Below are 23,699 nucleotides of genomic sequence, written 5' to 3'. Positions count from 1 at the left end.
GGATAAACAAAATAACTAAAGCATATCACCACGAGTTATTTTGAATATATGCTTATTTTATTAACTTATTTTATTACATGGATTGGTTGAATTCCAATGTAGAATGCGGTCTGTTATAACCAACAGACCGCTGTGCGGAGTATAACAGACCGTTGCCATGAAAAACAGAGCGTTGCTATGGACTCACAGGATTCTAACCGTAGAGACGGAGCGGACTATTTTCTTTAGCGGAAGCAATACAATCGGGTTTAACAATCGGGGGAGAGGGAGAGGGAGCGCTTCAGAACTCCTGACCTGATATTTAGATACTATATTTCAATAAATATATTTGTTTGACAGGGAAGCTGTGTGCAAACAGAAATATATTATTTTTCAAAAATAAAAAAAAAGCATCCCAGAAAAAAGGGCACTTTCTCTCCAGGAATAAAGAGGGCAGGTGCTCAAGCCCCCTTTCATGTCTATGTGTGCAAGTGCCTGAAACCACATAGGCAATGCATGAAGCTCGAATCGTATCTCATATGACTTTTGCCATTCACACTTGCTACATACAGCACAGAAATCGGATCGAGACTGTCACTCTGAATAAAGTTTAAGAAGGCTAGATTGTTCCTGCAATTAAACGAACCTAAACATTTACCAATTACTTTTAATTAACTAGTGATTTTTTAAAGTTCAGTCAGGTGTCATAGCAGACTAACAACAGGTTTAATTAATCACATCAACCTTGTTGCAGTAACATTTGACAAGACTTACTATACTAATACTAATGTTTTATGCAAATTTTTTACATCTATCAAATATTCTCTCTATAAAATAATACAGTAGTCAACATTCGAAGTGGATCAAAAAAGTTAATCAAAGTTGTCTTAAGACAAAAGCATTTAGATTTAGGACAACTTTGATGCAAGGTTTTGATCCACTTCAAATGTTGACTTAAAATTGATACATTTTCCTTTCTAACACAATTGCACCTTTTAGGGTCACTTTTGGTAAGAAATGTAGTTCTTAAAACTGCAAAATAAAACTTGCACATAATAATGACACATACCATTAATTTAACATAAGAGTGCTTTATTTATTTATTTATTTTGTGAGGGAATGTCTTTTATTTGAACAGAAAGCACAAGATGCAATATGGAAACAAAACCCACAAACCATTTGGCTGGTCCAAATAATTATTTAATGATTCAATTGAACAGCCATTAAGCCCGTTAAAAACACACAGTTGGACAGAAGATCATAAAACATCCAAACATAGTTGAGAAACATATTTAATCAACCCCAGGCCACAAAAATCCAGAAAATTGTCAATGGGTAATCAAGAAAGGACAGCAGGGTTCCTATTCCCCATAAAACTATGAGCTGGTCATTAAAAGATATGCTGAAATATTTCCCCATTAGTATAGACAGTGCATAGGTCTTAAATATTTAGGCTATAACCCTCAGACATTTCAGAATGAATCAGGAAATCCAGAGATGGAAGATATCCACAGGTGTGGCGTCTCATTCATATTATAAAGTCAGCGACGGCGTTACACTGATGTGCCATCTGCAGGTGGAGCTGGTTTATTTTCTTCAGGTTTCATGGCTGGGAAGAGAAGCACCTCCTAAAGTAAAGCACAAGAAGTCAGACACAGTTTTAATATCAAAATATTCACAGAATGAGATTTGACCAGTCTATTTACAGGGATAAAATGTCCATTGTTTTATTAACACACAATGTTTCATACTCCGAAAAGGGGGCTGCGGTGGGTCGTACCTTGATGTTGTTGGAGTCTGTGAGGAACATTGTGAGGCGGTCGATGCCCATGCCCCATCCTGCCGTGGGTGGAAGGCCGTACTCTAAGGCAGTGCAGAAGGTTTCGTCAATAAACATCGCCTCATCGTCCCCCTCTGCCCTGTCCTGTGGACACAGATAGAATACTCATTCAAACAGAAGGTAAAGAAAGCCAAGCCGTTTTAACAGAGCAGCTATCTCGGATGAGATTACAAACCAAACAAAGACTTACTAGCATAAAAAGTTATTAAAAGAAGTCTAAAAGAAGAGTTATTTGACCAAAAATACAGTAAAAACAGTAATATGGCTTTTTTTTCACTTTTTCATAATATAATTTATTCCTGTACATTTTTAGCATTATTATTCTGGTCTGCATTAATTTCCACATGATTTCTTATTATAAATGCTTAAAATCATTTTTTCTGTTTAACATCTTTGTGGAAACGGATTAATTTTTCTTTTCAGGATTCTGTGATGAATAGAAAGTTCAAAAGAACAGGATCGATTTAAAATAGATTTTTTTTTGTAACAATTTAGAAGTCTTTACTCTCAGTTTTGATCAATTTATTCCATCCTCTAGAATTTTAAAAAGTTAGTTTCTTTAGACAAAATAAGAAAACTAAGATACTGTAGTTCCCTAAAAATCAACATTTGTGCAAGATTAACACAGAAAATTATGCATTCAGTAGTTTATCTTCACCTTAGCCTGCTGCTCAAACAGTTCTCGTTGTCTGATGGGATCATTCAACTCTGTGTATGCGTTGCAGATCTCCTTCTTCATCACAAACAGTTCAAATCGCTCAGTTAGACCTTTCTGGGATCTGTGCCTGGGGTGGAGACATCAGTAAATACATCATGTTTTAGATCATTTGTGATTTAACCATAAACTACAGTAAAAAGTCATAAATGGAAGTTAGGCACATACCATTTTGCTAGAGGACTCATGATCTGTGGATGATCACAGATGAAAGTTGGATTGATGCACTTCACCTCCAGGAAGTCTCCCACTAACTGTCAACAATAATGTGCTAAAATCAGTTTAAAATGTGTGTACGATGACGAACACGAAGAATATGAAAAGTATAAAGGATTTGTTAAAAAAAAAAAAAAAGTGTCTTGAGTGTATATTTTTGGGAGTCAAAAACAAATATTGTATATAGTCAAACTAAGGCTTCTGGGGCAGCTTTCATGAAAAGTCATTTAATGAGAAGAATTTTCAAAGGAATGTTCCAAAGTACAAATCAAAGTGGCAAAAAAAAAAAAAAAACTTTTTCACAAGCTTTCTGGCTTTAATGCAGATTTCTGTACTAATAATATGTGTCCGCTTTTTTAATTGTGACTGGTTTAACTGGTTTATTACAGTGTCCAGTACTTCATACCTTGTCCAGAAGACGGGCAGTCGTCCTGGGAGGAGGGCATTCAATTTCTTTCTGAACACAAAGGTCATCTAAGAACTTGCGTGTTTCTGTAAACAACAAAAATAAACAAATAATGAGCTTTAATAATTCTAACAATACAGTAAAGCCCCAGCACCTACCGTAATTCCTCAAATAAAAACCGGTAGTCAAATAAACGCCGGGCCTCTTATAGTGGCCGGGGGCGTGCTCAACACGGACAAATAAATTTGTGCAGCAGAGCCAGATAACGAACGCACACGCCCACTGTCGGAGCATTTCTCGTTCTCGAGTTAAGAACTGGTTGCATCGATTTTCGGATCACCAGTACACTGAACCGAGAACCGTTTCTGTCGGATGCATCCGATTCGAGAACCGAGGAGCTGATGATTCTGCGCATGCGTGATTCAGTGTGAAGCAGACTGACACACAGAGCGCGTCTGAACCGAACTGATTCTTTTGGTGATTGATTCTGAACTGTTTCTATGCTAATGTTATGATCTCTATCCACTGGAACGCTATCGTTTTTAATTTAAAACAGGTTATTTAAAACAATTACTTATCAAACCGATGGAATTAGAAATAAAGGCCTGCCTCTAATAAAAGCCTGCTTAAAATAAAAGCCTGTTACCTTCTGCAGTTCAGGTAAATAAAGGCCCCGACTTTTATTTGGGGATTTACGGTATGTTAGGATGTGTCAATACATTTTTACATGTAACTACTTATACTTTGTAAAAACCAGGTGGTTCAGATGTTCTCTATGCTTGGTTCATGGACTGTAACCCTCACCATCACTGTCGTAGGTGTCAGGAGCTGGAAACTTCACCCCCAATTCCTTCTCCAGGTCTTGAGTCATGCTGATGCGTCTGAAGGGAGGAGTGAAGTCTATTTCACAGGCTTGTCCCTCCGGACCATCAGGATGATACGTCACCTTATATCCTCCAGTGATGTGCTTCACCATTCCTGGGAAAGCAACAAAAGAAACTTCACTTGGTGTTCTCAGACACATAGTTTTAAGAATATACAGATTTACAAAAAAAAAAATTACAAAATCATGGTGGTGCAAATTACTGTAAATGTCAGAAAATACCATGTTAAAAGGTTAGTTTATTTAAAAATGTATATTTTGTCATTAGATTTTAAGATAAGACCTTGCTCTTCAGAAGACAAATTAAGATATTGTTAAACCTGAGAGATTTCTGTCCCTCAACCAAAACTCAGGTGCTTCAAACAAAATTCACAAAGAAACGGTAAACGTTATCCATATAGAAATCCATATGAATGGATTACTATATACTATATATATACAATGTCTTGAACTTTTTGAAGCTTGAAAAGTTTGGTTATGTGGTCTTTTCAAGTATCATATCTTACCACACCAATTAATGTCAAACACGCAAAGCATGCACATCTGGATTTGTGCCGAATGGCAGAAATACAGGCATCGAGTTTATTTGGCACAGAAATTGAACGAAGTGGTCAAATGTAAAATAGCATTGCATATTTGACTGTATAAATCAAAGATGAATCCTTATTAAAGTTACAAAAGCTATTCAATCAAGACCAGTGAGTGACTTCCTTTTCTTTCCTTTTGTTTTGTTGTTTGATTAACATTAAGAAAGAGCCGTCACTTTAAGTCAAGACTGATACAGTACTCTCACAAAGATGTTATTCTCTTATAAACTTATTCTCCTGAAAACATTGATAGAATTGTACATTTTCATTTGCTTTAAGAAGCACTAGGAATGAGAAATAAGAAAGTAAATAACTGTTTTGAGACTACTTAATTTTTCCAGTTTCTTAAGCTTTTGTGTATTGCATATTTCCTTCCGATGTTTCACCCTCTTCAGTTAAAGGATGAAGACGTTCCAGAGCACCCAATGAGCAGAACAAGGCAGAGGAGGGGTTTAACAAACCTGAGAGCAGCTTCTCTGTGATATCCATCAGGTCGTGATAGTCGGCGTAAGCCATGTAGAACTCGCATGTGGTGAACTCTGGGTTGTGGGTGAGATCAATGCCTTCATTACGGAACTGACGCCCGACTTCATACACCCGGTCAAGTCCTCCGACTACCAACATCTGAAACATTGATATAGGTTAGATATTATGCAATATAATAAGAATTTCAAAACTGAACTGCTACTGCAGTGACACATCTACCTTATGGTAAAGCTCAGGAGCAATTCTCATGTAGAGTTTCATATTGAGCTCATTGTGGTGGGTAACAAATGGTTTTGCTACAGCACCACCGGGTATCAGGTTCATCATTGGTGTTTCGATCTGTTAGACACATTCACAAATGGCAAACATTAAAACTTGAAGGAACTGAAGAACCTCTCAGCAGAAGGCAACCTAAACTTGCACTGCTTTTCTTTTCAGAAACAAACATCCTTACCTCAAGAAACCCAAGCTCGTCCAGAAAGCTGCGGAGATAGGTGATGATCTTGGCGCGGGTCACAAACTTCTGTCTCACACTGTCATTAAGAATCAGGTCCAGATATCGCTGTCGGAATCTGGTTTCCTGAAGGAACAATGACGAAGTTTATCATGTAGTTCAGTACTTGCAACTTTATGAATGAAGAATAACTTGACTACATTGAATAGCACATCAGATAAATGTATTAATGGGCACTGAAGCATCTACTGAGAACTGTTACAATCTGTAAATGCTAAATCTCTGAGTGTAAGTCAATGTTGCATAGAGCACTATTCATAAAAATACTAAATATTATATATTGATTCCTTTGTGTGCTTGATGTGCACTTGTAGTGTACTATAAAAACTGTACTTGCATATAATACAATCTTAATGAAATAAAAGGCCACTTTCATAACTTAGTACATTTCTAAAACGTTCACACTGAAATAAATTAAAATTGAAAGTTTAAAGTGCATTTTAAATCATGTCTTATTCTTTTGTCATACTTTAAAACAGTACTTATTTGAACTTACACTCACTTTCTGTGTTCACTTACTTAGTTCTTGCAGCTTCAATGCAAATGAGTAATTACAAATATATTTCAATATAAAACATTCAAATTTCAATAGAAATTACATGAAAGTATATTTAAGTTTCCCATAAATGCTTGTCTGTGCATTCAGCAGAACCCTTCAACCATGTTTCTAGTGCTGTCAAACAATTAATCGCGATTAATCGCATCCAAAATTAACGTTTACGTTTACATAATATATGAGTTTATACTGTGTATATTTATCATGTATATATAAATACACAAACATACAGTATATATTTTGAAGAAAGAAAAAAACATATATATTTAGTATTTGAACATAAAATATTTTTCTTAAATATATACATGTATGTGTTTCTATTTATATATACATAATATACATACACAGTAAACACTCATAATGTAAAGAAAAACTTATCTTGGATGCGATTAATCATTTGAAAGCACTAGAAATTACATATAAAGACGTTCTTAAATCCTACTTAAGCTGGTCAAAAGGAGCACTCTAAATTCAGTCAATCAAAAATAATACAAATGTAAACTATAAAACAATTTCAAATAATTGCAACTAGAATGCAATTATGAGCTCAAAAACATTACATTCAATCTGCACGCAAGTATATTCTTATAAAGTATATATTTTTTCCATAATAAGTAACTGTTTTTTAAATATGCTAAAGTGTACTGTTTTTTCACAAGGGACTGGCAGCAATTGCTGTATTTGTGTTTGTGCTGTGCTTCTGTACTGACACTAATGTTTAAATAAGAGTCAAAGAGGATGCTGACGAGGAGCAAAACTAAAAAATTAATTTTCCAAGGTGTTTCAACAACTAAACTTTACCTTGTCTTTCAGGCCAAAGTGAAGGTGGGGAAGCATATGAAGGCATGGAGACAACAGAGTCATCTCGATCGGGATGATGCTCAGCTCGCCCTTCTTAGTCTTGCCAGGGTTCCCACGGACCCCAATGATGTCCCCACGCCTTAATTTGTTGTTGATGTGCAAAAAATCTTCTTCTGATTTGTAGTTCCTAAGAACAGCCGAATAACAACTGGTTATGTTACTGCGACAAAACAAAAACCTGACTTAAACGTGATGGAGCAGATTGTAAATCAGACCTGGAGTTGGCCATGACCTGCAGCTTGACTCCCTCTCCTCGCAGGTCATAGAACAGCAGCTTGACACCTGAAGCCCTCTTGGCGTGGATACGACCTTTCAATCAAGCAAAATGCAAAGGTACAAAGTTAGAAAACCATCAAACTGTCTTTAAATGTATACTTCAGGTCAAAACAGCAAAAAAAAATCTCTTTTTGTTGATTTATCACATTTTTAAGTGGAAAAAAATCATAAAATCATTGACAGAAACAGGTTGGCATTGCTCATTTAGTCTATGCCATTTTCTGTTGTTGCATGAGCAAAACTCAACTAAACGTTATTTGTAGCATATCTGGCTTTCAATATTAAGCGCAACAAGATTTTTGACTTGGTTACTTTTTACTTTACTAAGTGTCAGCTTTGTCAGTTTTATCACAAAATGAATAAATGTAATTTTGATGCTCTTTAATGTGTCATGACCGATCGCCGCAGCCACAATTCAAGCAGCAGTACACGTAAACCAATCATCACTTCCTCTTCACTAACTTCTGCTTTACTATGTAATCACAGAGTGTTTAACCATGGAAAGACATCAATAAAAACATGTCAAATGTCACGTAAACGTACATTTACATCATTAACTCGATACTATGATGCATGCTAAGTTCAGTTTCCCAAATTTAACATTAATTTCAGTTTTGTGTTTTGCTTAGTTCAGTTCAGTACATAATTACTTAAAATACAAGTAGGAAACATTTACCTGATAAATTGACGACATCTGTCAAGTGATCCCCTGGCTGAAGGTTGTTATATTTGTCAATGAACTGTGCGAGTGACAAGTCCACATTGAATTTGTGAGGGTATGGGTCTTCAGCGGTTCCCTTCAAGGCTTGAATGGCTTGTGAACGAATCTTGAAGTATTGCTGCATTGAAAACGGAAAGGGAAGAAGAAACTGTTACAATTAGGGTTTGGAATCGAACATCAATTCCAATTCCAGAATCGGATACTTAAAGTCAGGAATCAGATACTATTTTAATTGTAATTCCAGCTATGTGCGCATCTTTTTTTTTTTTTTTTGGCGAAAAATGGCCTGTCAAAAATGTATTTGTCTTTGAATCATTCATTCAAGAGATTCATTCAAGAACAAGGATTCATCCACTAATGAAACAAGTAAATCTTGAGTGAGTCATTGAATCATCCCATTCGAGATTTTGTTATTGATCTAATATTTATTCTTCAGAATTGCGAGAGAACTACAACCTCAAATTGTATCATATATTTACAAAAAAAAAAACACACACACACAAAAAAATCTGATTAAATATGTTTGATATCTAAATTTTGGCTTTTTTATACAAAATTGGAATTGAAATTGGGAATCGATAAGAGTCAGAATTGAACAAATTCAAACGATGCCCAATCCTAGTTACAATTAATTCTGAATTCATGTGCCAGAAATGTGACTTCTATAATCAATACTCAACGTACATTCGGGTCCAAGGTTTCCTCATCAGCCTCATATGCATTTTGCTCTGACTTGTCATTGGTCTCCTCCTGTTCTTTGACCTTGGCTTCCTTCTCAGCTGCTTTCTTCTCAGCTTTCATGCGCCTTTTCAGCTCACTGAGGACAAATAAGAAAGAAAATCAGTCACCGTGCTTCGAAACACTACACAGGCATTGTTGTTGCACATCTAGCTGTGGAAGCCTTTAGCAAGTAGGGATATGCTGGTATCAAATTTTCCTGTTGCAGTTATTAGCTAATGCTTTCATCAGGTATTATCACGGTATTGAAATTTTGTTTTAAAAAAGTGGTCATTATACAGTATAACAGGTTAAATAACTTTTTTCTTACAACAAAAATCATAATTAAAACCATAAAGCAATACAGAAAAATATATAAAAGTTAAATGTTTTACACCTTAAAGTGCAAAAGAACTATAAAAACCAATAGGTATCACTTTACAGTAAGACCTCATTAGTTAACCTTAGTTGATGCGTTAACATTCAAGGCAAGGCAAGGCAAGGCAAGGCAAGTTTATTTATATAGCACATTTCGTACACAATGGTAATTCAAAAAGAAAGTAAAAAAAAGTCATGAAGAAAAATAATCACAAAAATAAAACAAGCAATTTAAGAACTTGAAAGTGAAAATGATTTAAAAATTGAATTAAAAATTAATTTAAGACAGTTTAAAAATAGAAAATGATTACATAATTTATAGTGCAATACATAAAATATAGTGTAATCAGTTCGGACATCGCATAGTTCTCATTCAATAAATGCACAGCTAAACAATAGCTACATTTGCTATAGATGTAATTAATCTTTGTTAAAAAATACAAGCCTTAGTTCATGTTAGCTCATTAAATAACACAGTTTCAACTTTCAATTTTAACAATGTGTTATTAAATATTGGAATACCTAAGATTAATTAATGTTCAGAATAATTTTTTCATTGGCGGTTTATGTTATCTAATGAAGCCATAATGTAAAGTTTGAATAAACAATAAAAGATCAAAACACTTTCAAACAATATCGAGGGCATTTGTAGTCCAGATTTTTAAAAAAATGAAGATAAATAGCCTATTAAGTCTAAATATTTCAGTAGTTTACTGTGTTTACAGGGTAAGGGCTGCATTTAGCGCCATCTGCTGTCAGAGAGTGAATGTGCTTTCATTCAGCGTCTCTCACGTGTTCCTCCATGTGCTTCTCATGCGCGCTTGTTCACATCAGAGCACATGCGCTCTTTCAAGCAGCATACAGCGATGTGGTGCATTTTAAGCAGCTGATGGGAATACTATTCTTAAAATGCATTCCAAATTCTGAATAATTTGTAATGTATATATTTTTCATGGTATTTAGAAGTGCCCACGATAACAATATTGTGCATATTAATCACCGCAATACGGAATACCGGCACAAGTCTATTAGCAAACACCTATTTTTTTGATAAATCAAGAAATATCAGGGTCGGAGTCATAATTTGCACACTTAGCAAAATTCTTCACTATTATAAATATAAAACAATTATGAATGAAACATACACTGCATGAAAGTGTTCAGCACTCTGATATTCTCCTCATTTTGGATACGAATATAAAGTCAGATTGTGCAAGAAAAAAAAAAAGAGACTATGGATACTGTCTTTTTGAATTTGAATCTAGATTTAAATCTAGAAACCTCTGTGTGAACACAGCTCCCTGAATAAAGTGCATTGAATGAATTTGCATTTTATTAAAATTAAATATGTATTAAATATAAAAAATGCAGCTAAACTTGTTCTACAAACAGCATTATAAACAAAGGTGACTGTTCACTTTTGACTGGGAAAAGTTTAAAAGGCGTCGAGGGATTTTGTCTTTTTATGTTATCTTTATTCATTTTTATTTGTTTTGTAAATAAAAGTTCTATGTTTTAAAGTGAGTGTTGTATTTTGTTGTTGCATTCAAGAAATTGACCCTAAACCGCAGCTAGTTAAAAGTGAAAGTAAAATGTGCACGGTGCTTTTAAGCTATTTAAAACATATGAAAAGAGGGAAAATTCAAAAGAACTAAAAACTAAGCCCGAATTGTCTCTATTTGAAAGTGAAAGTAAAATGTGAATGGCCTTTCTACAAGCTATTTAAAAGCAAAAAAAACTAAAGAGTGAATGCTCCCATTGTTATACTGGTTTTCTCACACGTCAATTAACCGGTGGAAAATATCCTCAGAGTCACAACCCTACTCCTAATTATACTTATAAATTCTTTTTTTATTATCATTATCATTCAAAAAATGAATAAATCTAGAACAGGTTTAGAATACAATTCTATTTTAAATAAGACAGAAATATTTTTTCTACAACAACAACAGTAGTGTTTACAACAGCAAAACCACCCTAGCCTTTAAACTAAGAAGAAAGAAAAAAAAAACTGCTTTAACTTTCAAACTTAAACTTGTATTTTCTGTTCAGTGTTTCTTTTTCAAAACTGCGGCACGGAATTTTCTAATATCAATACACAAGCATAAGTTTCGAAACACGTATCTGCAAGCTAGTGTTGTCAAAAGACCCGGTGCTTCAGTACAAAGTAGGTACTAAAAAAATGAAAATGTGACGGTACCAGGTTTCTTAAAGTACCGGTGGTACTGAGGACCCGGTCAATTTTCCGGTTCTTGACGCATACAGCGCTATGATTTTCGCGAAGCAGAAAATGCGGACGGAATCTCAAAATCCAGTCTTGATAATGAAACTTACATTTTAATATGGACAGTCACGGAATTTGTCAAAGTTAGCATAAATTAATCAAATCAAATCTCTGTAAGGACCAGTATCTGTAAATGTTAAGCCGCAAAAGCTGGTTGAAATATGAATCCTGCATGTTCTTCGTGTCTCTGAGTGAATGGATGGTTTGTTTACTACATAGACTGAAGCGCGTGGCGCTTGCAGTAATTTCAGCATCTTCCGTCTCAATGAGGACATAAATACATAAACAACATCACCAGAACTGTTCTGAGTCACTTCACAAGCATTTTACCATTTCATTTGAGTAAAACCAGTGTCAAAATAAAAGTAGCCTGTCAAAATAAAAGTTCGTTTTTACATAAAGGCATTGTGCTAGAAATATTACTATTATTTAGTAGAATGTATGTGATACTCCTACTACTGTTGAAAAAATGTATAAAACTTTATTTTTTAAAGAAATAAATCACACAATATTTCTTCCATGTTTAAATTTTAATAGCAAATCCCCTTTATTTATCCAAAAAATTAAATGTTTACATTTCATTAATTAAAAGACAAATTAAATTTGGGTGAAACTTGTTTACTGTTTTTCATAATTATATTACTTGTAGAAAAACTTTAAACATAATTGTAAATAAGCATAAAGAATGTTATTGGTTTTATTTTTAGTGCTAAAAATTTTATTTTATTTTTTAATTAGAATATTTTTGTGTTTTGCTTTGGTACCGAAATTGGTACCGAGAACCGTGGATTTTCACTGGTATCGTTACCGAATACTGAAATTTTGGTACCGTGACAACACTACTGCAAGCAGCGCATCCCTATGTAAAGCTGTGCTTCTCTATACTTTGAGAACCTGGATCTCCAAAGGTCTCTGCACGGCCATAATAAGCAAACTCTTATTTGCGTGTGTGATAGGCTTATAAAGAAATTGCAGAAATCGAAAGAGGAGTAAGTTATGCTAGGTATTCTTGCGTCAGTTTTAATGACCCGAGAACTGATAGTGAAAGCATTTAGTGACCCGAGTAAATACCGAAAGAAAAAAAAGTTAATTTAATAGCCTAATAGAAGAAAAGTCACAATAAGATAAGTCTACGCAGTCACGACGTACAATAATCGCTCATTCTTTTTTTTTACGGTTCTTACATGGTCACAGAAATAACTCGGACTCCTCATAAACCAACATCAGCTTTCTGTAGACTGCCACTGAATTATGGGCGATGAAGTTGTCATTTGGACAACTTGAGTGCAACCGCCTGGATCTTTTGCATATTTACACAATAAAAAGACTGAGTTATTATCAAGGGTTCTGGAAAGAGATAAGTATCATCACGAACACTATAAGTTACATCAAGTAAGGAATGCAGCTAAACTTGTTCTACAAACAGCATTATAAACAAAGGTGACTGTTCGCTTTCATTCTTACAGTTTGACTGGGAAAAGTTTAAAAGGCGTCGAGGGATTTTGTCTTTTTATGTTATCTTTATTTATTTTTATTTGTTTTGTAAATAAAAGTTCTGTTTTAAAGTGAGTGTTGTATTTTGTTGTTGCATTCAAGAAATTGACCCTAAACCGCAGCTAGTTAAAAGTGAAAGTAAAATGTGCACAGTGCTTTTAAGCTATTTAAAACTTATGAAAAGAGAGAAAATTCAAAAGAACTAAAAACTAAGCCCGAATTGTCTCTATTTGAAAGTGAAAGTAAAATGTGAATGGCCTTTCTACAAGCTATTTAAAAGCAAAAAACAAAAGAGTGAATGCTCCCATGGTTATACTGGTTCCCTCACACGTCAATTAACCGGTGGAAAATTTCCTCACCGTCACAACCCTACTCCTAATTATACTTATAAATTTTGTTTTTATTATCATTATCATTCAAAAAAATGAATAAATCTAGAACAGGTTTAGAATACAATTCTATTTTAAATAAGACAGAAATATATTTTTCTACAACAACAACAGTAGTGTTTACACCAGCAAAACCACCCTAGCCTTTAAACTAAGAAGAAAGAAAAAAAAACTGCTTTAACTTTCAAACTTAAACTTGTATTTTCTGTTCAGTGTTTCTTTTTCAAAACTGCGGCACGGAATTTTCTAATATCAATAAACAGGCATAAGTTTCGAAACACGTATCTGCAAGCAGCGCATCCCTATGTAAAGCTGTGCTTCTCTATACTTTGAGAACCTGGATCTCCAAAGGTCTCTGCACGGCCATAATAAGCAAACTCTTATTTGCGTGTGTGATAGGCTTATAAAAAAATTGCAGAAATCGAAAGAGGAGTAAGTTATGCTAGGTATTCTTGCATCAGTTTTAATGACCCGAGAACTGATAGTGAAAGCATTTAGTGGCCGAGTAAATACCGAAAGAAAAAAAAGTTAATTTAATAGCCTAATAGAAGAAAAGTCACAATAAGATAAGTCTACGCAGTCACGACGTACAATAATCGCTAATTCTTTTTTTTAACGGTTCTTACAGGGTCACAGGAATACCTCAGACTCCTCATAAACCAACATCAGCTTTCTGTAGACTGCCACTGAATTATGGGCGATGAAGTTGTCATTTGGACAACTTGAGTGCAACCGCCTGGATCTTTTGCATATTTGCACACATAAAAAGATTCTGGAAAGAGATAAGTATCGTCACGAACACTATAAGTTACATCAAGTAAGGAATGCAGCTAAACTTGTTCTACAAACAGCATTATAAACAAAGGTGACTGTTCGCTTTCATTCTTACAGTTTGACTCGTAAAAGTTTAAAAGGCGTCGAGGGATTTTGTCTTTTTATGTTATCTTTATTTATTTTTATTTGCTTTGTAAATAAAAGTTCTATGTTTTAAAGTGAGTGTTGTATTTTGTTGTTGCATTCAAGAAATTGACCCTAAACCGCAGCTAGTTAAAAGTGAAAGTAAAATGTGCACGGTGCTTTTAAGCTATTTAAAACTTATGAAAAGAGGGAAAATTTAAAAGAACTAAAAACAAAGCCAGAATTGTCTCAAGTGAAAGTAAAATGTGAATGGCCTTTCTACAAGCTATTTAAAAGCAAAAAACAAAAGAGTGAACGCTCCCATGGTTATACTGGTTCCCTCACACGTCAATTAACCGGTGGAAAATTTCCTCACCGTCACAACCCTACTCCTAATTATACTTATAAATTCTGTTTTTATTATCATTATCATTCAAAAAATTAATAAATCTAGAACAGGTTTAGAATACAATTCTATTTTAAATAAGACAGAAATATTTTTTTCTACAACAACAACAGTAGTGTTTACAACAGCAAAACCACCCTAGCCTTTAAACTAAGAAGGAAAAAAAACTGCTTTAACTTTCAAACTTAAACTTGTATTTTCTGTTCAGTGTTTCTTTTTCAAAACTGCGGCACAGAACTTTCTAATATCAATACACAAGCATAAGTTTCGAAACACGTATCTGCAAGCTAGTGTTGTCAAAAGACCCGGTGCTTCAGTACAAAGTAGGTACTAAAAAAATGAAAATGTGACGGTACCAGGTTTCTTAAAGTACCGGTGGTACTGAGGACCCGGTCAATTTTCCGGTTCTTGACGCATACAGCGCTATGATTTTCGCGAGGCAGAAAATGCGGACGGAATCTCAAAATCCAGTCTTGATAATGAAACTTACATTTTAATATGGACAGTCACGGAATTTGTCAAAGTTAGCATAAATTAATCAAATCAAATCTCTGTATGGACCAGTATCTGTAAATGTTAAGCCGCAAAAGCTGGTTGAAATATGAATCCTGCATGTTCTTCGTGTCTCTGAGTGAATGGATGGTTTGTTTACTACATAGACTGAAGCGCGTGGCGCTTGCAGTAATTTCAGCATCTTCCGTCTCAATGAGGACATAAATACATAAACAACATCACCAGAACTGTTCTGAGTCACTTCACAAGCATTTTACCATTTCATTTGAGTAAAACCAGTGTCAAAATAAAAGTTCATTTTTACATAAAGACATTGTGCTAGAAATATTACTATTATTTAGTAGAATGTATGTGATACTCCTACTACTGTTGAAAAAATGTATAAAACTTTATTTTTTAAAGAAATAAATCACACAATATTTCTTCCATGTTTAAATTTTAATAGCAAATCCCCTTTATTTATCCAAAAAATTAAATGTTTACATTTCATTAATTAAAAGACAAATTAAATTTGGGTGAAACTTGTTTACTGTTTTTCATAATTATATTACTTGTAGAAAAACTTTAAACATAATTGTAAATAAGCATAAAGAATGTTATTGGTTTTATTTTTAGTGCTAAAAATTTTATTTTATTTTTTAATTAGAATATTTTTGTGTTTTGCTTTGGTACCGAAATTGGTACCGAGAACCGTGGATTTTCACTGGTATCGTTACCGAATACTGAAATTTTGGTACCGTGACAACACTACTGCAAGCAGCGCATCCCTATGTAAAGCTGTGCTTCTCTATACTTTGAGAACCTGGATCTCCAAAGGTCTCTGCACGGCCATAATAAGCAAACTCTTATTTGCGTGTGTGATAGGCTTATAAAGAAATTGCAGAAATCGAAAGAGGAGTAAGTTATGCTAGGTATTCTTGCATCAGTTTTAATGACCCGAGAACTGATAGTGAAAGCATTTAGTGACCCGAGTAAATACCGAAAGAAAAAAAAGTTAATTTAATAGCCTAATAGAAGAAAAGTCACAATAAGATAAGTCTACGCAGTCACGACGTACAATAATCGCTCATTCTTTTTTTTTACGGTTCTTACAGGGTCACAGAAATAACTCGGACTCCTCATAAACCAACATCAGCTTTCTGTAGACTGCCACTGAATTATGGGCGATGAAGTTGTCATTTGGACAACTTGAGTGCAACCGCCTGGATCTTTTGCATATTTACACACATACAAAGACTGAGTTATTATCAAGGGTTCTGGAAAGAGATAAGTATCATCACGAACACTATAAGTTACATCAAGTAAGGAATGCAGCTAAACTTGTTCTACAAACAGCATTATAAACAAAGGTGACTGTTCGCTTTCATTCTTACAGTTTGACTCGTAAAAGTTTAAAAGGCGTCGAGGGATTTTGTCTTTTTATGTTATCTTTATTTATTTTTATTTGTTTTGTAAATAAAAGTTCTATGTTTTAAAGTGAGTGTTGTATTTTGTTGTTGCATTCAAGAAATTGACCCTAAACTGCAGCTAGTTAAAAGTGAAAGTAAAATGTGCACGGTGCTTTTAAGCTATTTAAAACTTATGAAAAGAGAGAAAATTCAAAAGAACTAAAAACTAAGCCCGAATTGTCTCTATTTGAAAGTGAAAGTAAAATGTGAATGGCCTTTCTACAAGCTTTTTAAAAGCAAAAAAACTAAAGAGTGAACGCTCCCATTGTTATACTGGTTTTCTCACACGTCTCACACAACCCTACTCCTAATTATACTTATAAATTCTGTTTTTATTATCATTATCATTCAAAAAATGAACAAATCTAGAACAGGTTTAGAATACAATTCTATTTTAAATAAGACAGAATAATTTTTTCTACAACAACAACAGTAGTGTTTACACCAGCAAAACCACCCTAGCCTTTAAACTAAGAAGAAAAAAAAACTGCTTTAACTTTCAAACTTAAACTTGTATTTTCTGTTCAGTGTTTCTTTTTCAAAACTGCGGCACGGAATTTTCTAATATCAATAAAGAAGCATAAGTTTCGAAACACGTATCTGCAAGCAGCGCATCCCTATTAAAGCTGTGCTTCTCTATACTTTGAGAACCTGGATCTCCAAAGGTCTCTGCACGGCCATAATAAGCAAACTCTTATTTGCCTGTGTGATAGGCTTACAAAAAAATTGCAGAAATCGAAAGAGGAGTAAGTTATGCTAGGTATTCTTGCATCAGTTTTAATGACCCGAGAACTGATAGTGAAAGCATTTAGTGGCCGAGTAAATACCGAAAGAAAAAAAAGTTAATTTAATAGCCTAATAGAAGAAAAGTCACAATAAGATAAGTCTACGCAGTCACGACGTACAATAATCGCTCATTCTTTTTTTTTTACGGTTCTTACAGGGTCACAGAAATAACTCGGACTCCTCATAAACCAACATCAGCTTTCTGTAGACTGCCACTGAATTATGGGCGATGAAGTTGTCATTTGGACAACTTGAGTGCAACCGCCTGGATCTTTTGCATATTTACACAATAAAAAGATTCTGGAAAGAGATAAGTATCGTCACGAACACTATAAGTTATATCAAGTAAGGAATCAAAACTGTCTTTTTGAATTTGAATCTAGATTTAAATCTAGAAACCTCTGTGTGAACACAGCTGCCTGAATAAAGTGTGTTGAATGAATTTACATTTTATTAAAGTTAAATATTTATTAAATATAAAAAAGCAGCTAAACTTGTTCTACAAACAGCATTATAAACAAAGGTGACTGTTCGCTTTCATTCTTACAGTTTGATTGGGAAAAGTTTAAAAGGTGTCGAGGGATTTTGTCTTTTTATGTTATCTTTATTCATTTTTATTTGTTTTGTAAATAAAAGTTCTATGTTTTAAAGTGAGTGTTGTATTTTGGTGTTGCATTCAAGAAATTGACCCTAAACTGCAGCTAGTTAAAAGTGAAAGTAAAATGTGCACGGTGCTTTTAAGCTATTTAAAACATATGAAAAGAGAGAAAATTCAAAAGAACTAAAAATGAAGCCCGAATTGTCACAATTTGAAAGTGAAAGTAAAATGTGAATGGCCTTTCTACAAGCTATTTAAAAGCAAAAAAACAAAAGAGTGAATGCTCCCATTGTTATACTGGTTTTCTCACACGTCAATTAACCGGTGGAAAATATCCTCAGAGTCACAACCCTACTCCTAATTATACTTATAAATTCTGTTTTTATTATCATTATCATTCAAAAAATGAATAAATCTAGAACAGGTTTAGAATATAATTCTATTTTAAATAAGACAGAAATATATTTTTCTACAACAACAACAGTAGTGTTTACAACAGCAAAACCACCCTAGCCTTTAAACTAAGAAGAAAAAAAAACTGTTTTAACTTTCAAACTTAAACTTGTATTTTCTGTTCAGTGTTTCTTTTTCAAAACTGCGGCACGGAATTTTCTAATATCAATAAAGAAGCATAAGTTTCGAAACACGTATCTGCAAGCAGCGCATCCCTATGTAAAGCTGTGCTTCTCTATACTTTGAGAACCTGGATCTCCAAAGGTCTCTGCACGGCCATAATAAGCAAACTCTTATTTGCGTGTGTGATAGGCTTATAAAAAAAAATTGCAGAAGTCGAAAGAGGAGTAAGTTATGCTAGGTATTCTTGCATCAGTTTTAATGACCCGAGAACTGATAGTGAAAGCATTTAGTGGCCGAGTAAATACCGAGAGAAAAAAAAGTTAATTTAATAGCCTAATAGAAGAAAAGTCACAATAAGATAAGTCTACGCAGTCACGACGTACAATAATCGCTCATTCTTTTTTTAACGGTTCTTACAGGGTCACAGAAATAACTCGGACTCCTCATAAACCAACATCAGCTTTCTGTAGACTGCCACTGAATTATGGGCGATGAAGTTGTCATTTGGACAACTTGAGTGCAACCGCCTGGATCTTTTGCATATTTACACAATAAAAAGACTGAGTTATTATCAAGGGTTCTGGAAAGAGATAAGTATCATCACGAACACTATAAGTTACATCAAGTAAGGAATGCAACTAAACTTGTTCTACAAACAGCATTATAAACAAAGGTGACTGTTTGCTTTCATTCTTACAGTTTGACTGGGAAAAGTTTAAAAGGCGTTGAGGGATTTTGTCTTTTTATGTTATCTTTATTTATTTTTATTTGCTTTGTAAATAAAAGTTCTATGTTTTAAAGTGAGTGTTGTATTTTGTTGTTGCATTCAAGAAATTGACCCTAAACCGCAGCTAGTTAAAAGTGAAAGTAAAATGTGCACGGTGCTTTTAAGCTATTTAAAACATATGAAAGAGGGAAAATTTAAAAGAACTAAAAACGAAGCCCGAATTGTCTCTATTTGAAAGTGAAATTAAAATTTGAATGGCCTTTCTACAAGCTATTTAAAAGCAAACAAACAAAAGAAAACAAAAGAGTGAATGCTCCCATGGTTATACTGGTTCCCTCACACGTCAATTAACCGGTGGAAAATTTCCTCACCGTCACAACCCTACTCCTAATTATACTTATAAATTCTGTTTTTATTATCATTATCATTCAAAAAATGAATAAATCTAGAACAGGTTTAGAATACAATTCTATTTTAAATAAGACAGAAATATTTTTTTCTACAACAACAACAGTAGTGTTTACAACAGCAAAACCACCCTAGCCTTTAAACTAAGAAGAAAGAAAAAAAAACTGCTTTAACTTTCAAACTTAAACTTGTATTTTCTGTTCAGTGTTTCTTTTTCAAAACTGCGGCACGGAATTTTCTAATATCAATAAAGAAGCATAAGTTTCGAAACACGTATCTGCAAGCAGCGCATCCCTATTAAAGCTGTGCTTCTCTATACTTTGAGAACCTGGATCTCCAAAGGTCTCTGCACGGCCATAATAAGCAAACTCTTATTTGCGTGTGTGATAGGCTTATAAAAAAAATGCAGAAATCGAAAGAGGAGTAAGTTATGCTAGGTATTCTTGCATCAGTTTTAATGACCCGAGAACTGATAGTGAAAGCATTTAGTGACCCGAGTAAATACCGAAAGAAAAAAAAGTTAATTTAATAGCCTAATAGAAGAAAAGTCACAATAAGATAAGTCTACGCAGTCACGACGTACAATAATCGCTCATTCTTTTTTTTTTACGGTTCTTACAGGGTCACAGAAATAACTCAGACTCCTCATAAACCAACATCAGCTTTCTGTAGACTGCCACTGAATTATGGGCGATGAAGTTGTCATTTGGACAACTTGAGTGCAACCGCCTGGATCTTTTGCATATTTACACACATAAAAAGATTCTGGAAAGAGATAAGTATCGTCACGAACACTATAAGTTACATCAAGTAAGGAATCAAAACTGTCTTTTTGAATTTGAATATAGATTTAAATCTAGAAACCATGTGTGAACACAGCTGCCTGAATAAAGTGCGTTGAATGAATTTGCATTTTATTAAAATTAAATATTTATTAAATATAAAAAAGCGGCTAAACTTGTTCTACAAACAGCATTATAAACAAAGGTGACTATTCGCTTTCATTCTTACAGTTTGACTGGGAAAAGTTTAAAAGGCGTTGAGGGATTTTGTCTTTTTATGTTAGCTTTATTTATTTTTATTTGCTTTGTAAATAAAAGTTATATGTGTTAAAGTGAGTGTTGTATTTTGTTGTTGCATTCAAGAAATTGACCCTAAACCGCAGCTAGTTAAAAGTGAAAGTAAAATGTGCACGGTGCTTTTAAGCTATTTAAAACTTATGAAAAGAGAGAAAATTCAAAAGAACTAAAAACGAAGCCCGAATTGTCTCTATTTGAAAGTGAAATTAAAATTTGAATGGCCTTTCTACAAGCTATTTAAAAGCAAACAAACAAAAGAAAACAAAAGAGTGAACGCTCCCATGGTTATACTGGTTCCCTCACACGTCAATTAACCGGTGGAAAATTTCCTCACCGTCACAACCCTACTCCTAATTATACTTATAAATTCTGTTTTTATTATCATTATCATTCAAAAAATGAATAAATCTAGAACAGGTTTAGAATACAATTCTATTTTAAATAAGACAGAAATATTTTTTTCTACAACAACAACAGTAGTGTTTACAACAGCAAAACCACCCTAGCCTTTAAACTAAGAAGGAAAAAAAAACAGTTTTAACTTTCAAACTTAAACTTGCATTTTCTGTTCAGTGTTTCTTTTTCAAAACTGCGGCACGGAATTTTCTAATATCAATAAACAGGCATAAGTTTCGAAACACGTATCTGCAAGCAGCGCATCCCTATGTAAAGCTGTGCTTCTCTATACTTTGAGAACCTGGATCTCCAAAGGTCTCTGCACGGCCATAATAAGCAAACTCTTATTTGCGTGTGTGATAGGCTTATAAAAAAAATTGCAGAAGTCGAAAGAGGAGTAAGTTATGCTAGGTATTCTTGCATCAGTTTTAATGACCCGAGAACTGATAGTGAAAGCATTTAGTGGCCGAGTAAATACCGAGAGAAAAAAAAGTTAATTTAATAGCCTAATAGAAGAAAAGTCACAATAAGATAAGTCTACGCAGTCACGACGTACAATAATCGCTCATTTTTATTTTTAACGGTTCTTACAGGGTCACAGAAATAACTCGGACTCCTCATAAACCAACATCAGCTTTCTGTAGACTGCCACTGAATTATGGGCGATGAAGTTGTCATTTGGACAACTTGAGTGCAACCGCCTGGATTTGCAACTTTTGCATATTTACACACATAAAAAGACTGAGTTATTATCAAGGGTTCTGGAAATAGATAAGTTTCGTCACGAACACGGTTACATCAAGTAAGGAATCAAAACGCGCTGCATGCATCATTCTTCATCAATCTCATGTATCACGACGGACGCGATAAGCCACATTATACACATACTTATCTTGAGTGTTATTTCGTAAATAATCAGTTTAAGCGCCGTAATTCTATATATATATGTACTTTTTGCTGAGTTTGTCTCCATCCACACCAGCTCCGTCTGCGTCTGCCATCTTCTCCGCTCCTCCGACGAATGCGAGAAGTTCCTCACTGCAGAACACAAGATCCAGGGGTCGAGGTTGGACCTAGATCCAACTCCTCCCACTTTATAACCCGTGTTCTACCGGAAGAAGCTGCATAGGGGGCGACGTCACACGACGTGATTAAAATTTTATAAGCTAAACTCAGCGCGCTGCGTCGGAAGTGAGTCAGGGAGACGTGGCAAAAGGATCGCCCCGTGGATCGAACGATATTCTTGGCTTTTATCGCTGGAATTAGCAACAACTGTACCGTGAATGTAATTATCATGGCTAAAAGTACGGATGGAGATAGTGATAGTATGTAATGGCAGGAAGTAAATAATAAGAGGAAAGGAAGGTGCGATAGTTCTGGAAGTTCCAACTATGATGTGGACGTGAGTGCAAGTCCAAAAAAGTGAAGTCTATAATTATAAAAGGGAAAAAGGAGAACGAACAAACTGAATGGAAAGTGATGATAACGTTCAAAAAAGAAGGGGGACATTTTCACCCACTAAAACTAACAAAAGCAATTGAGAAAGAAATGGGTAAGATCAAGTTTGCAAAATATTTGAATAATAGAAGGCTGCTGGTCTTTGCTACAGATCAACTGCAAAGAGATAGACTTCTCAGAGCAGAAACACTTAATGGGGAAAGGATCAGTGCTCATATCCCTGGGAATGCAGCAAAGCTTAGAGGTGTTTTCTATGATGTACCTTTGGCAATGACAATGGAGAAGATAATTCAGGAAGTGAAAGGAGGGAAAGTTGTGAAAGCCACAAGACTACAAACACAAAGAAAAGGGGTGAAAACTGATAGTTTATCAGTAATGCTAGAGTTTGAAAAAGATATGCCAAAGAGGGTAAGATTGGGATATTTGAGTTATGATGTAAGCGAGTTTATCCCAGCACCACTTCGATGTTTCAAATGTCAAAGAATGGGACATACTGCTGGCCAATGTAAAGGTAAACAAAGATGTGTTAGATGTAGAGGTGAACATGAGTATGGAAATTGTGGTCACGATACAAAAGTAAAATGCTGTAATTGTGGCGGTGAGCATAGCACTGCTTTTGGAGCACAGACAAACTGTACAAAGACAAGCCAGAGAGATACAGAAATATAAAGTAACTAATCAGGTGTCTTATGCTTATGCAGCAAAAAAAAAGTTAAGGAAAGTGAAATATACAGACGCAGTGTTGTACAAGTAATAAATAGAGCAAAAGAATCTGAGAACAGAAGAATAATTGAGATTTCATCTCCAACGTCAAGTCAGAGGCAAACCAAAATAAATCCATGGATAAGAGAGATTAATGAAGACACGCTGATTGTGGGTAAAACCAAATTTATTGCTTTCATCTGTAAGACTGTCAATGTGGCAATACAGCAAAAGAAAAAAAGTGATAGAATCAAGACAATAGTAGAGGCAGCCATAGAAATACGGGGGATCACTGAAGTTACAGCTGAAATGATTCATGAGATGTTGAACCCGAATAATTATAATGGAATGTCTCAAGGTGATTAACCTCATTATGGTATTTCATATCCTCCAATGGAAGGCC

The 23,699-nt window shown here is 34.4% G+C and overlaps 1 protein-coding gene across 1 annotated transcript; it reads right to left on the bottom strand.

The window, feature by feature from the left end:
• Positions 1-1,503: 1,503 nt before the first annotated feature.
• LOC132126790 (lysine--tRNA ligase-like) lies at positions 1,504-22,157 on the bottom strand. Its single transcript, XM_059538294.1, has 14 exons — positions 22,088-22,157; positions 8,725-8,857; positions 7,996-8,158; positions 7,259-7,352; positions 6,984-7,170; positions 5,567-5,692; positions 5,332-5,451; positions 5,088-5,250; positions 3,961-4,134; positions 3,157-3,242; positions 2,703-2,788; positions 2,478-2,604; positions 1,760-1,903; positions 1,504-1,607 (listed from the first exon to the last, which is right to left on the bottom strand). Exons 1-14 carry the CDS (start codon positions 22,135-22,137, stop codon positions 1,533-1,535), a joined length of 1,728 nt encoding a protein of 575 aa, XP_059394277.1. The 5' UTR covers positions 22,138-22,157; the 3' UTR covers positions 1,504-1,532.
• Between the last annotated feature and the right edge of the window lie 1,542 nt (positions 22,158-23,699).

The sequence above is a fragment of the Carassius carassius genome, chromosome 3, assembly GCF_963082965.1.
Source record: "Carassius carassius chromosome 3, fCarCar2.1, whole genome shotgun sequence".
In the NCBI taxonomy this organism is placed as follows: domain Eukaryota; kingdom Metazoa; phylum Chordata; class Actinopteri; order Cypriniformes; family Cyprinidae; genus Carassius; species Carassius carassius.
The sequence above is the reverse complement of the archived record's forward strand: the minus strand, read 5'-3'. Positions and strand labels throughout refer to the sequence as shown.